Raw genomic sequence first — 14,521 nt, 5'->3', positions numbered from 1 at the left:
TTGTCTCCAGTATTAGCCGATTGGAGGAGAAATGAAAACCTACATCGTCATGTTTGGATCATTGGTTCAGACAGACAAACAGGGAGTGGCATTTTGAGAGAGACAGAGACAGGAAGCGAGTGTGAAATTTTCCATTCAACAGAATACCGCCACTTGATGCTCTGTTTGGGGTCCGTGAGATAAAAGAAGTCCGATTACTGGGCCGTGGTCAGCGCTATTTAGTAACGGGATATGTAATTAGGACATTGGGCTATTTTGACTTTCATGGCGGTGCCCAGGTGATAGACTCATATGCAGGAGACCTCAAACAGTGGCTACTATACCACACTTCATTCCATTCCCTGGGGATCACAGTTATTATGTCGTGGGGAGCAAGGTTGCGGGTGCAGTCATGATGTCTACCGCAGTGGGGGAACCCTGCCTGTAATTGACTGATTAAATAAACAATATCTATCAACATATTATTGACTTTGATTAGAATTTGATGTTGTGAGATCCGTCCTCTCCAGCCCAGGGTGGGTCATTTACCTACCAATTTTCTCTGGGATGGGTGGGCAGGGAGTGGGTGGGACATCCGTTGGTACTGGCACCATGCACTGGCTCAGTCGATACCTGCATGTCAAGGTGAGTGGGCACATGAAAATTTTCCAATAAAACTACACCTCCAATCTGCAGCAGTGTAATTACATAATTAGGACATGTAGTTGCTGGATGTGAGGTTATCCAAACAAATAAAAGTGAGATCCAACCCCTGCAAATTGAATTTTATAAGTAAACATTATATCCTGTGCTATAAAATTATATTTCTTGTCATAACGTCCTTCCTCTCCAGCACAGAAGACAGCTTAGATCTCATGCCGGAATCCATTCTCAGTCAGGCAATTAGCCTGGAGGCAGTTCTTTTGTGCATCAGAGTTCTGCAGGGGTTTACTGTGTAAAAGGTGCTTTGTTTGTTGTTCAGTCCAACCATGGCTGACAGCATGTGCAGGCGTGGCTGTGGTGCACTACAGGAAGAGAGACAGAGAGAGAGAATCTGACAGAGAGTGAGAAAGAGGGAGAGCACGTGTTTCTACAGGAATTTCTACATTATGAAGTATCAAAGTGCTGCCCCAGCTGATGCTTTTATTTGGAGATTAGCATAACATCCAGTCCGTAAGCCGCGGGCCCCAAGCGGAAACCTCTTGGACACCACCGCATGGTGCAGCTGCTGACAAACACGTCACTTTGTGGGGCCCCTGGTGCACCCCAACTCCAGGAAGCATGAGTTGCATTCTGTACAATGAGTGGTGAGTTTGTGCTTGGCGATCGAAAGAATTTTGAAATTGCAATAACTTGTGATGGGTGTTTCATAGTGACGTTCCTTGTACAATCAGGATAAAAAAAGAGCGATCTATTAGTTACTTAATATCAAAGTATTTTACAAGACCTGAATCTTCCCAAACAGCAGAGAACGAAGAGGGAGAGAGATCCAAACCCCTGCAAATTGAATTTCTTATAATTCAACAGTATACCATCTGGTATGTATTTGAATTTCGTGAGATACTTCTCTCTGCAGCACAGAGCTCCCGGTTTCGATGTAGGGGATTGGGTTTGGTGAGGGGAGGATAGGGTTGGGGGATTTACCAGAAGGGTAGGTGTTTAATTGACGACTTTAAGTAAGTAGTCAATCAAATTGATAGAGTGAGAGGGCTATTCGAATAACTTACAGTTGAAAGTGTAACTGTATCAGCTAGGGGGGAGAGGAGAGGGTTGTAGGTTTTCTGAGGGGTTGGGATAAGGAGGGTGAGGGGGAGGGGAGAAGAACAATAGGTTAAGGACCGGTCAATGAGAAGGAAGAATTATTCCCAGGGGTTCATAATCCTCCAAACAGAACAATAAGCTACAGACCCGTCAGTCGAAAGAGAACAATATTTTTGCACCTGCATGTATGCTTTCCCCTGAATGTAGGCAATCAGTACTAACAAAACGCCCCAAAACGAACTTTACCCTACTACTTACAGCTTTCGGTTACAAATGTTGAATTTATATTTGGTGTAGTTGAAAATGTTATAATTCGAAAATCTATAACTGTTGCGAGACTAAGCTAAGAAGTCTAATGTAGCGCCCAGTTCTGGAGTCATTTCCAAAATTTCTAGTTGCTGCTGACCTATGCTGAAACGAAAATTATTTTTACTATCCATCTATCTGTGTTTATGGATACATGCTGCCACACTGCACAAATCCAATGTCTGGTATCGGTAGGTTCAACACCCATCCGCTTCTGTGAAATGTTAATGAAATGAAACGAAGTACTGGTTCAGATCTCTTAAAGTCGACAGTCTGTCGTCTAGTTTCTTGCTGGCGTCCATCTTTTCCTATACTATGCTAACGTCTCTATGCTTTCATCTCTACATAAGTATTGCATAGAAAATCCTCTGTAACTTGTTTGAGAGACAAACATTTCTGCCAAAGGAACATACCCAACTGAACATTATAGTGGAGACTGAAAATACCGCCTGTGTTGTAAGGTTTTTTATTTTCCAGTGCTTAGACCATGACCGGTTTTGGGGTATTACATGCCCATCATGATGTGTGGTAATTTTGTGCTGCGGCCCCTATCACCACTATGGAGAACACAGGAAGCGGAGTAACATCCATGATATGCGGCCGCTGATTGTACAACGCGTCCTGTACTCTCCATTGCAGTGCTAGGGCTCGCAGCACAAAATTTCTACACATGTGAAGGCCATGTAATAGCCCGAAACTGGCTGTGACCTAAGCACTGGAAAGTAAATATCCCTACAACTCAAGTGGTATTTTAAATCTCTATTTGTTTGACACAGTCTATTCCTCATCTTCCCTTACCATACTCTTCCTTCCACAGCCACATAAATTATTCTTCACTGACACAGAGTATGTCCCTTAAATTCTGGTAAGGGTGTTCCATATACATCCCTCACCTACTTTTTCAGTACTTCATTAAAGACCACGGTTTAAGGGGGGGAGGGGGGGTAGGACGTCAAACGGGCCGACTTGGAGCAGACGAGGCACCACAGGACATTTTAATTTACACTGTCTATACTTTTACAAATAAATTCATAAAACTTTGTCATCATGACCAGGAAGGATTCAGAATTCACACTCCTAGCAATGGAAGTTCGAAAACATAACGAAGTAATTTTTTTACATGTAAAATTTCATCAATTTTTCACTTACTAATGGCAGCATTTGTTGCTATAGGTACACTTTCCTTCATAAGTAAAAGATTTTTCGATGAATTTTGCGCAGCATACAAACCAAATTTAAAGGTGTATAAAACTCTAGAATTTTCCAAATCTATTAAAAACTGTGGTAAAAATTTTGGTAATTAACTAGAAAATTTGTGTTTTTCCTAAACATGAAGTTTAAAATACAACAGTTCATTCGTTTTTTCATAAATAAAATAAATTCTAGAGTTTCATACACCTGTGAGTATGGTGTGTATGATGTGTAAAATTCATCGAAGAATCTCTCTGATTTATGAAGAAAAGTGTACCTAAAACAACAAATGCAGCCATTAGAAGAGAAAAAATGAAGAAATTTCACACATAAAAAAAATTATTTTGTTATGTTTACGAACTTCCAGTGAAATGAGTGTGAATTCTGACTCCTTCCTGGTGATGCTGACAAAGTTTTATGAATTTTGTTTGTAAAAGTATAAACACTGGAAATTAAAATCACCTGTGATGCCTCTCCTGCTCCAAGTCGGACCGTTTGAATTCCTACCGTCCTTAAGCCACGAAGCGTGCTCGGTATAACCTATTGTGAACAGCACTACGTACTAATGGGAGGTGACCAGGTCGTAGTCCGTGTTACATACGGCACTCAGTTGTAATGCCTCGGTAGCCACGATTACAGCGCCGGCTCGGCTGCAGAGTGGTCCAGTGAGTGTGCTGGAGGTGGTGACACGTGCCTTGGTGTGTGTGGCAGTGCGTCCGCTGTGGGTGCGCGTGCTGGACCGGCCGGGGCAGCTGGTGGCGGGCCGCCGCTACGCGGTGCGCTGCGAGACTGCGGGGTCGCGGCCGCCGGCGGTGCTCACCTGGTACAAGGCGTCGCGCCCGCTGCGCAGGACCAAGGTACGTCTGCCGCCTGCGTGCCGCTTCTCCGTAGATGGCGCAGTCATTCTGTTCTGGTACTCGAAATACAGTAGCATGACACTGAACAACAAACCATTTTGACACTGTTTTCCTTGAAACCAGAGCCTTCGTGCTGTACCCTTCGATTTAGAAATTATCCAGCCTGATTCATTTACATCATCGACTTTCACTAACAATAAACTTGGCACTTGATTGTAGAATTTACAATCAAAACTGATTTAAATTATTGACACTCATCAACAATGAAATTAGCACTTGACTGCAGCATTCACAATCACTATAAAATAAAAGGTTTTGGTGAACCCAGTGACGAAACAGAGCCCTCTCGAACATTATTCTAACTAGGAACGATCGATGATTAATTTACTGATTTAGAGCATAATTATGTAATAGTACACACATAAAAAAAACATTTTGCATCACCCCAATTCCTAGAACTCCTGACGATAGACGTTGACTGTGGATATTGTATCACAGACACAGTCCTTTGACTGTTCAGAGATGTCACTAAAACCACCAGCGATGTAAACAAACATGCATTAGCAGTGTATATTGGACGGAGGAGGTCCGACAGCCGATCAGTTCCAGTCATTCCACCAGGAACGAGGTACACGGCTCCTGTTGTCTCTAGTTCAACCATGCTTAGACGGTCAATACCGCGGTTCGATCGCGTCCGCATTGTCACATTGTGCCAGGAAGGGCTCCCAACAAGGGAAGTGTCCAGACGTCATGGAGTGAACCAAAACGATGTTGTTAGGACATGGGGGATATACAGAGAGACAGGAACTGTCGATGACGTGCCTCGCTCAGTCCGACAAAGAACTACTACAGCAGTAGATGACCGAGTCCTACGGATTATGGCTCGGAGAAACCCTGACAGCAACGCCACCATGTTGAATAATGCTTTTTGTGCAGCCACAGGACGTGTTACGACACAAACAGTCCACATTGGGCTGTATGATACACAACTTCACTCCCGACGTTCATGGCGAAGTCTATCTTTGCAACCACACCACCATGCAGCGCGGTGCAGATGGGCCCAACAACATGCCGAATGGATCGCTGAAGTCTGGCCCACGTTCTCTTCACCGATGAGTGTCACATATACCTTCAACCAGACAATCGTCAGAGACGTGTTTGGACGAAACCCGGTCAGGCCGAGTGCAACAAAGTGGAAGTTCCCTGCTGTTTTGGGGTGGCATTATGTGGGGTCGACGTACACCGCTGGTGGTCACGGAAGGCGCCGTAGCGGGTGTACGATACGTGAATGCTATCCTCCGACCGATAGTGCAACCATATTGGCAGAATATTGGCGAGGCATTCGTCTTCATGGACGACCATTCGCGCCTCCACCGCGCACATCTTGTGAATGACTTCCTTCAGGGTAACGACATCGCTCGACTAGTGTGGCCAGCATCTTCTCCTGACATGGACCCTAACGAACATGCCTGGGACAGATTGAAAAGGGATGTTTTTGGGCGACGTGACCCTCCAACCACTCTGAAGCATCTACGCCGAATGGCCATCGAGGAGTGGGACAATCTGGACCAAGAGTGCCTTGATGAACTTGTGGATAGTATGCCACGAAGAATATAGGCATGCATCAATGCTAGAGGACGTGGTACTAGGTATTAGAGGTGTCCGTGTGTGCAGCAGTCTGGACCACAACCTCTGAAGGTCTCACTGTATGGTGGTACAACATACAATGTGTGATTTTCATGATCAATAAAAAGGGCGCAAATGATGTTTATGTTGATCTATATTCCAATTTTCTGTACACGTTCCTGATTTCTCGGAACCGAACTTCTTTTGATGTGTGTATTTAAATGAAAATTTCGCCATTAGACTATATAGATTTTTTATGCTACTGTACAATCATGATTTCGGCCTTTGCCCATTTTCGTGTACGACAGTGTTTGGCTTGATTAGACTTCTACAAAGGAAAATGAGGTGTCGCGGAAGTGATCACGAGCCGAAGCGTCCACCTAATACATCTCTGCCAGCCGGCTGCAGCAAGCACAGCGTCAGCGACTCAACGGTCTAGCTAGCCAAGAAATTTTCAGCCAGCCTGCGGAAGTCCTTCCAGTACACCAGAGGCGAAGAAAGGGTGGCGCGCACAAACGTGGCAGGGGTCTCTCCTGCTACGGATCTTTCTTTGTAGTCAGCGTCTCACGGAGGGCCAATCGAATGCGAGTGTACTTCTAACACGGAAATATCTAGGACTTCGCTGACCCCGATCTAGGAACTGTGAAAGTGTTATGTAAAGACAGATGTGTTAAGGGGTATAGAAACAAATCGATAGGCCGACAGAGCAAAGCACCAACACAGAGTATGGAGCAAGAACACCAAGGCGTTCGTCGTCCCGTGTGAGCTGTAGTGTGTATTGTGTCCGTGGCCGACGTGAAGTAACTACCTGGACGGTGTTACGTTTTGTAATTTCGGTGCAAACGAATGAGAGTCGCTTGAGACTATGTCGGGGCTCTGCACTGGATTTTCCAATCATGCACAATGATATGTTTGCGTTAACTGTCGTATTTGTCTTTCCGTATCAGTCAGAAATCTGATTCATTTATGGTTTATGGCACTCGGTATTACCGCAGAGTGGAACTGTGGTATGTACACTCCTGGAAATTGAAATAAGAACACCGTGAATTCATTGTCCCAGGAAGGGGAAACTTTATTGACACATTCCTGAGGTCAGATACATCACATGATCACACTGACAGAACCACAGGCACATAGACACAGGCAACAGAGCATGCACAATGTCGGCACTAGTACAGTGTATATCCACCTTTCGCAGCAATGCAGGCTGCTATTCTCCCATGGAGACGATCGTAGAGATGCTGGATGTAGTCCTGTGGAACGGCCTACCATGCCATTTCCACCTGGCGCCTCAGTTGGACCAGCGTTCGTGCTGGACGTGCAGACCGCGTGAGACGACGCTTCATCCAGTCCCAAACATGCTCAATGGGGGACAGATCCGGAGATCTTGCTGGCCAGGGTAGTTGACTTACACCTTCTAGAGCACGTTGGGTGGCACGGGATACATGCGGACGTGCATTGTCCTGTTGGAACAGCAAGTTCCCTTGCCGGTCTAGGAATGGTAGAACGATGGGTTCGATGACGGTTTGGATGTACCGTGCACTATTCAGTGTCCCCTCGACGATCACCAGTGGTGTACGGCCAGTGTAGGAGATCGCTCCCCACACCATGATGCCGGGTGTTGGCCCTGTGTGCCTCGGTCGTATGCAGTCCTGATTGTGGCGCTCACCTGCACGGCGCCAAACACGCATACGACCATCATTGGCACCAAGGCAGAAGCGACTCTCATCGCTGAAGACGACACACCGGTGTCAATGTGTTCTTTTTTCCATTTCCAGGAGTGTAGCTGTAACAGCTTTAACTTGATGCTGAAGATTTGACAATATGACACACTTCGTGTTGGTGCTGCGTGGATTGTCCCATTTTACGCTCAGGAGTCTAATGCCGTAAGATTCAAACGCGTCGATACTTTATGAGAATTCAACAACTTACGAATGATGTTTTACTCACTTGTATGAAAAGAAGATAGAACACGTGCCACGGGACCGATTGTCACACGATCATCGCCTTGGATTATTTCTTGGAACTGCAATGTGACATCACTGGAGAAGTTCGCAAGCAGCTCCTGGTTTTTGATTCTTGCTATTCCTTGTTTGAATTCTTGTGCGAAACTGGGCTTAACTTTTCATGAAGTGCAGTTGTCTTAAGCGACAGGTATCACGACCGACTTCGTCTGTGATCTGTGCCTTGGCCTACAAAAATGGCAACAAATCAGCACTGGTCCAGTCGGGTACACTTCAGTGAAACATCAGCGGACCTGCACTGGTAGCAACCTACAAACGCTTGGCTGCAGAGTATTATGCACTGGCTGTCTTCCACCCGATACGCTTGCGCTATTTGAAACGGTATTTAGTGTTTTGGCGATTGTGACTTATTCATGGCTCACCCCTGTATATGCAGAGGAATTGTAAAAAACAATTAATAAAGTTGCCACGTTGGTTATATATTTTTTTCTTTATGACAGTGACACAGATGAGTTATTTAAATTCTAATTTCATAATTGACCTCACAGCTTTGTTGGTTCCTGTAAAAGTTTGATGTTAGCTGATGATGAATGTTTCGATCGAAACAGGTAGTGAATGAAGTTTCCACTACTAACAGCGTTCAATGAAACTGACTTCAACCACGCTGTAGGCATCTGAGGACCAGTCGGTGTGCTAACTGTGGCAAATATGTATTGCCAAATGGCTGAAGCTTACAGCGACGCCATGACGATTGTCTGCGTACTGCTGTGTGTATCTCTGTATGTGTGTTGCGCAGGAGGAGACGGCGGAGAACACGACGGTGAGCGAGCTGACGCTGGTGGCCGCCACGGACGACGACGGCAAGGTGGTGACGTGCCGCGCAGAGAACCCCAACGTGACCGGCGCCTACCTCGAGACCAGCTTCACGCTCACCGTCGTCTGTAAGCCGCTCTGCTCTCTCTCCATCTCTCTCCTCGCACTATTAAGTTCTCCTCTCATCCTTAACGCTACGTGACCGTCCTTAATACACACGCCATAATTCGTACTTTTTAACTCCCTTTTGGCACTTTAAACGCTTGGGATACGTTTGAGGGAAGATCATATTATTAACTTTTATTTTCTGAGAATTCTTTGCAAAACACATTTACTTTCTATATATTCACACGTCCGTGTTTCTGTACTTCATCTGTGGATTGGTGCATAAGCTCGTAGCGATTTACCAGAAGTTTAATAAGCGCAACAGATAAACGTAACAGAGATCTTATTCATGTTAATATACTATTCTTCACGTTTACACTGTTTACAACAGTCTGTCGACGCTGGGGTAACTTTTCCTTCCCGCGACTGTGGAACTCACGTGGTTTTGAGGTGAAGAACTCGTCGAGCCATGTTCGGAGGGCAGTTTCGTCTGGAAAGGAGGTTCTTGGAGGTTGTTCGATAGAGAACTGGAAACGTGAAAAATGTGGCCCAGGAACAGGTGAATAAGGTGTGTGTGGAATAACTTTCCAACGAAACTCCTTTACAGCATTTTTTTCTCACAATGAGAGGACGCCTACTCGTCATCACCGTAGGCTTCCAAATTTATGGTATGTGTAGCGCCTGGTGAGACAAGGAAGTGCTCCAAGTGGAAACTCCAGATGGCCAAGAGTTAAGGAAAGAAAAGGAATTTTGATACGGATCTATCACCATGTGCACCTTATCAACTGTCCCGGTAAGAGAGTGTTTAGGAAGCGGTAGCTCAGCTTGTTGGGTCAGAGGGTTAGCTGCCCTCTGCAATTAAAAAAAAAAAAAACTGAGTGAATCGATCCATGATGAGTCTGAACATGCGTCATGGGACGTCCGCCCCGAACAAATAGAACGAACAATAACGAATAAAAGGAGATTTAAAAAAGTTTTAAGACATCGGATTCGCATTGAAAGGGTCGCAGGTTCGACTCCATCCAGCGACAAATGTTTTTGTACTCCTTGGCATTGCGTACGCTACTGACTTCACAATTAACCGCAAGATCACATAGGTTATTTTATTAATTTATAGAAGCACAAAAAGTGTAGGCATAAGATGAAATGCGGGACTGCAAACATTTAAAAATGGATTGTAGTTAATGCATACAAGGGAACGTGTTGATGTTGTGCACATAGAAATACAAAATAACCTATATGATTTTGTGGTTAATTGTGACATCAGTAGTGTACACATTGCCAAGGAGCATTAAACTATCGGCTGCCGAGCAGAGTCAAACCCGCTATCCTTTCGAGTCAATTTTCTTACCGCTGAGCGAAACACCGCTTCCTAAACACACTGTCACAGGGACAATTGATAAGGTGCACATGGTGATAGATCCGTATCAAAATTCCTTTTACTTCCTAAACGCTTGGCCATCTGAAGCTCTCACTTGGGGCACTTTCTTGTCTGACCACGCCCTACATGTACCATGAATTTGTACGAATTCGGCGATGACGAGTGGCGTCCTCTCCCTGTCAGTGTAGCAGAATGGGGCGGCCATTACCGTTGAGTAGCATCACTTTACGCAGGCCGCCTGGTCGTCGTTCTTCGATTGCGCCTGTAAGACATCTCCGTTGTTGACAAAAAATGTCAGCAGTGATGGTTAAACGTCGGGGAAGCAATTCGTTGTACACCACACCGTCGCTGTTCTGTCAGATGCGTAACATTACGTTTCTTGAATGCGCACGGTTCTTTGCACGGGGTGTTGCTACTTAGTTCGTGCTCAACCGTTGCTTCCTTTTCCTTATTTTATCATAAAGACACCATTTTTCGTCACCAGTAACGATACAGGATAGGAATGGTCAGCGTTGTTCATTTGCCAATTGATGGCGAGCAAGCAGAGTTGCACATATTGCACACCCCCTGACTTTTGCGGTTTTGACTTAGATCATGAGGTATGCAATCACCCGATTTCCGATCCTTCTCCATTGCATGCAAATATCACACCATGGTGGAATAATCACACTTCATGACATTTGGCAGTGTCCGAGTGCAGCAACTTGGGCCATCGTGGATTAATGCGTCTAAATCATCTTCACAAACCCCGAATGTATTACTCAAATGGAGACTCGCAAATGACAACACAATCTTCCTTAGAACGAGAAAACCATTCTCTAGCCTTGCTCTCTCCAGTGGCGTTACCCCCACACACGACGCAAATGTTTGTGGCTACCTCCGCTGCTGTAATCCCTCTACTGAACGCAAACAGAAGAACATGTCGCAAACAGAAGAACATGTCACATGTGTGAGCAATGGCATCTCGTATACGTTACACACTTTGATTGCGTACCGAGGAGCAATTAAGATTCCGCAAATAGCAGGTGTGAGAAAGCAGAACACAAGCGAATTTACGCCTTTAAAAAAGAAATTTCGTGCTCATTATGTCATACATCTCCAAGTTAACGATAAAAATTGCCCATATTTCTCAGTACACGGCACCCGAAATACGGCACATAAACAGTATTCAAACCGAATGAGGAAAACTAGTGAGTGTTTCAAATCAGCAAACGACAGACAAGACATATTCATATCTACAGAGGTTTTTCGAATACGTTGCACTTGCGACAAAATGAATGTCGAATAACGGGACGATACGATAACACGAGAATCAAGAAACATAAACGAAACTGCAAGCTGGGACAGACGAATCAATTGGTGGTAGGTGAGCACTCATCGATTGAATGGAACTTTGTAAAGAACTGAAGATCTATCTGTGGAAAGAAATTAAAATTCCAGTCTGTTCAGAGAAGCAGTCGACATCTTCAGGCACGCTAACAACAAGAAAAAGAAAGTCCCTTGCTAAGCGGATGTCCGATTACTGCGACCAAGAAAATTCTTAGGACAAGACCACAGTTATTATATACAGCCTACGACCGCGAAACATGTTTCAATCAACCATCAGCTATAGAGAATAACTCTCTGTGAATGTTAGCCACTTGTGCTGCCTAAACGTTGGATTATCAAGAAATCCGCCGTCGGCCATAGAGCACGAAACGGATTTGACGGCTTTCGTCAACTGAAAAAACAGCACAACAGTTGCTTAATCCACAGTCTTTTACGTGTACATTCTTGGTTCCAGAACAATGAAAGTTTCGTCATTTGGTGTAAACCGTTATAATAAAACTATTCTATAACACGTTAGTGGGAGGGGCTCCTCAAGTCTAAAATATCAGATAGGGAACTATGCGGCTGAAATTTCTAAATTAAAATAAATTAAAAGACAGCACGGGACGTTACTTTCAAATAAAATCACTTAATCATCTGAAGACATCCCCACCCCAGTGTTGTCGTGAAATCATATGTTCCGTGTCAAAATGGTAAAAGGGACCTAAGAAATGCAAAAAGGAAACTGATATAACAACAAAAGTAACCAAAATAATGAAACATGTGAAATCTTATACAAATGGAGGAAGGGGAAGAAATCACATATTGCGTGGAATTACTTACATAGATTCCATAACAAGCGTTCTTCCATGCTGCATAATCGGCAATACGAACGGGAAAACTATGTAACAGTAAATACTAGATGCGAGTACTAAGTACACGACCGAAACTCAGTCGTGGAAGGAACCAGACGTGAGAGTGGTGAACTGATTAAACTGGAAAAGCGGGAGGTAACAGCAGAAAGGAGACGGAACCATTACATTTAAAAAGCAAGTAAAAATATTACGTTACATGTACACCTTAATCTGCCTAGATAATGTCATAATTAGGTGAAATATTTTTGTTGTTCCGGTCTGTGGGTGCATTAATTGTATCGAGAGCATAAAGATGAAGGCTTCCTATGATATCAGTTTCTTCAAGAACATTCAGTATCCGATCTTTCTCTGCAATGTTCAAGAGAGTTAAGTTATAGCTAACCTGTTGCAGCTGATGCTGGTTGTCAGTGAAATCCACCGTCAGAGATGACCTGGAACTGGCCAAGTCTTTATTTTCTCTAAATCTCGTACAAAAATTCTTGCCTTTCTGACCAATTTAACTGCTCTTACACAACTTGCTTTTATCACACTCATTTCGATACACTCTGAGGTAGGAGAAAGTATAATTTTTTATGACTTCACGGTTCCTTAGCATACTGCCCAAATTTTTTGGTATGAAAAATGCTGGAACTCTGTTGGCTGACATCAGTTTCTGCCGAATCGTCTCTGGTACGAATTCATGACTGGGCATATTATAAAACTTGTGCTTTTTCTTTTTCTCTGCTGGCTTCAGAGTGTTTATACCGCACTCTCTTCCATGTTCCTCTGATGTGAGGGGAAAATTATTTAATCTGAATGGGATGGACCAGAAAGCAGCAGTTTTATTTTTAAACGCGTGGTTCAATGGTACATTCATAACTATGTCAGTGCTAGACTCTTTTTGTATACATGTCAAACTCGACCTTGCCGACATTTAAGATCATCCCTAAGTCTAAATACGCCAAAGTTCCGTGAATCTGATGCTGAAGAGAAAAAGAAATCTTTCCACGGAATACATTAAATTTTTATGTAAACTGTCACACTCTTGCTTGCTCCGTATTGAACAAAAATGACATAACGTAACTTTGCCAACATATCTTAGCGGCCTCCTCCAGATACTTCTTAAAAGAACTCGTACTCGAAGCTACAGTGCAAGCCGGGTGGGGAGGGGGGGGGGGGGACCCATGACCAGACCCTGTTGCTGCCTGGACACTTGGTCACCAAATTTAAAATAATTAAAACGCAAGACCAAAGTTAAAATATTAACAACCTTCTCGATTTCGTCCGATGGACTGCTGCTAAATCTGATGAGGTTTTCAAGAACGATGCCACATATTTCGTCTGTAACTATATTAGTACACGTATGACTGACACCAAAGGTAGCCATATTGGTACCTACTGCGATGTTGGTATTTTTAACAACTGTAAATAGATCTTACCTGTTTTCTATCACTATAGACTCCCTGAAGTAAAAATGTTCCTTAAGGAAACCTGCATCAAATTTCTCAAGTATGTAACCTCACCACCCTGTGTGTTGCGTGCGTTGACAGTCTGTCTCGTCGTAGATTAAGAAACAATAAAGTCTTCAAAGAGGATCCTTTCTCCTATCCTAGAGTCTATCGTAGCGAGTGTGATAAAAGCCAGTTCTGTAAGAGCAGATACATTGGTCAGACAGGCAGGAATTTTTATACGAGATTTAAAGAACGTAAACACTTGGCCGATTCCAGATGTATTTCTGCAACAGGTTAGCGATAATTTAACTTCCTTAACACTGCAGAAGAGGTCGAATACTCAGTGTTCTGGAATAAACTGAAATCCTAGGAAGTCTTCATTCCCATCATCTCGATACAATTATTGAACTCAATGAACTCACAGACCTGTATCACAAAAGTGTTCCCGTTAATTATGACATTATCCAGGCAGATTTCCAGTTCAAACAGTTCACTAGTCTCATGTCTGGTTCATACTATGCCTGCGTTTCGGTCATGTGCGGCTTAGTCTCTCACGGCTAGTATTTGCTGTCACATAGTTTTCCCGTTTGTATTCTGGGTTGAGCAGCACGGGATACTCTTGTTATAGAGTCTATGTAAGTAATTCCACGCAATATGTGACTTCCTCCCCTCCCTCCATTTGTATAACATTTTACATGTTTCATTATGTTGGTAACTTTTGGTGTCCGGTTGTTATATCTGTTTCTTTTCGGTCCCTTTTACCATTTTGACACGGAACGATCGGTTCCATGACAACTTCAGATGATTAAGTGAGGCCCCGTTCTCTCTTTTAATTTATTTTAATTTAGAAATTTTAATCGCATAGTTCCTTGTCTGATGTTTCAGTCTTGAAGATCCCCCTCCCATTCGCATGTAACAGAACAGT

General features: G+C 43.8%; 1 protein-coding gene across 1 annotated transcript in view; it reads left to right on the top strand.

The window, feature by feature from the left end:
• The window catches only part of LOC124761130 (neural cell adhesion molecule 2-like), a 228,074-nt gene that overhangs the window by 128,839 nt on the left and 84,714 nt on the right, over positions 1-14,521 (top strand). The window contains exons 4-5 of the mRNA XM_047249111.1: positions 3,949-4,094; positions 8,481-8,625. Coding sequence (XP_047105067.1) covers positions 3,949-4,094; positions 8,481-8,625 — 291 coding nt within the window. The remainder of the gene's footprint in view (positions 1-3,948; positions 4,095-8,480; positions 8,626-14,521) is intronic.

Source organism: Schistocerca piceifrons, chromosome 1 (genome assembly GCF_021461385.2).
Source record: "Schistocerca piceifrons isolate TAMUIC-IGC-003096 chromosome 1, iqSchPice1.1, whole genome shotgun sequence".
Taxonomy (NCBI): domain Eukaryota; kingdom Metazoa; phylum Arthropoda; class Insecta; order Orthoptera; family Acrididae; genus Schistocerca; species Schistocerca piceifrons.
The sequence above is the reverse complement of the archived record's forward strand: the minus strand, read 5'-3'. Positions and strand labels throughout refer to the sequence as shown.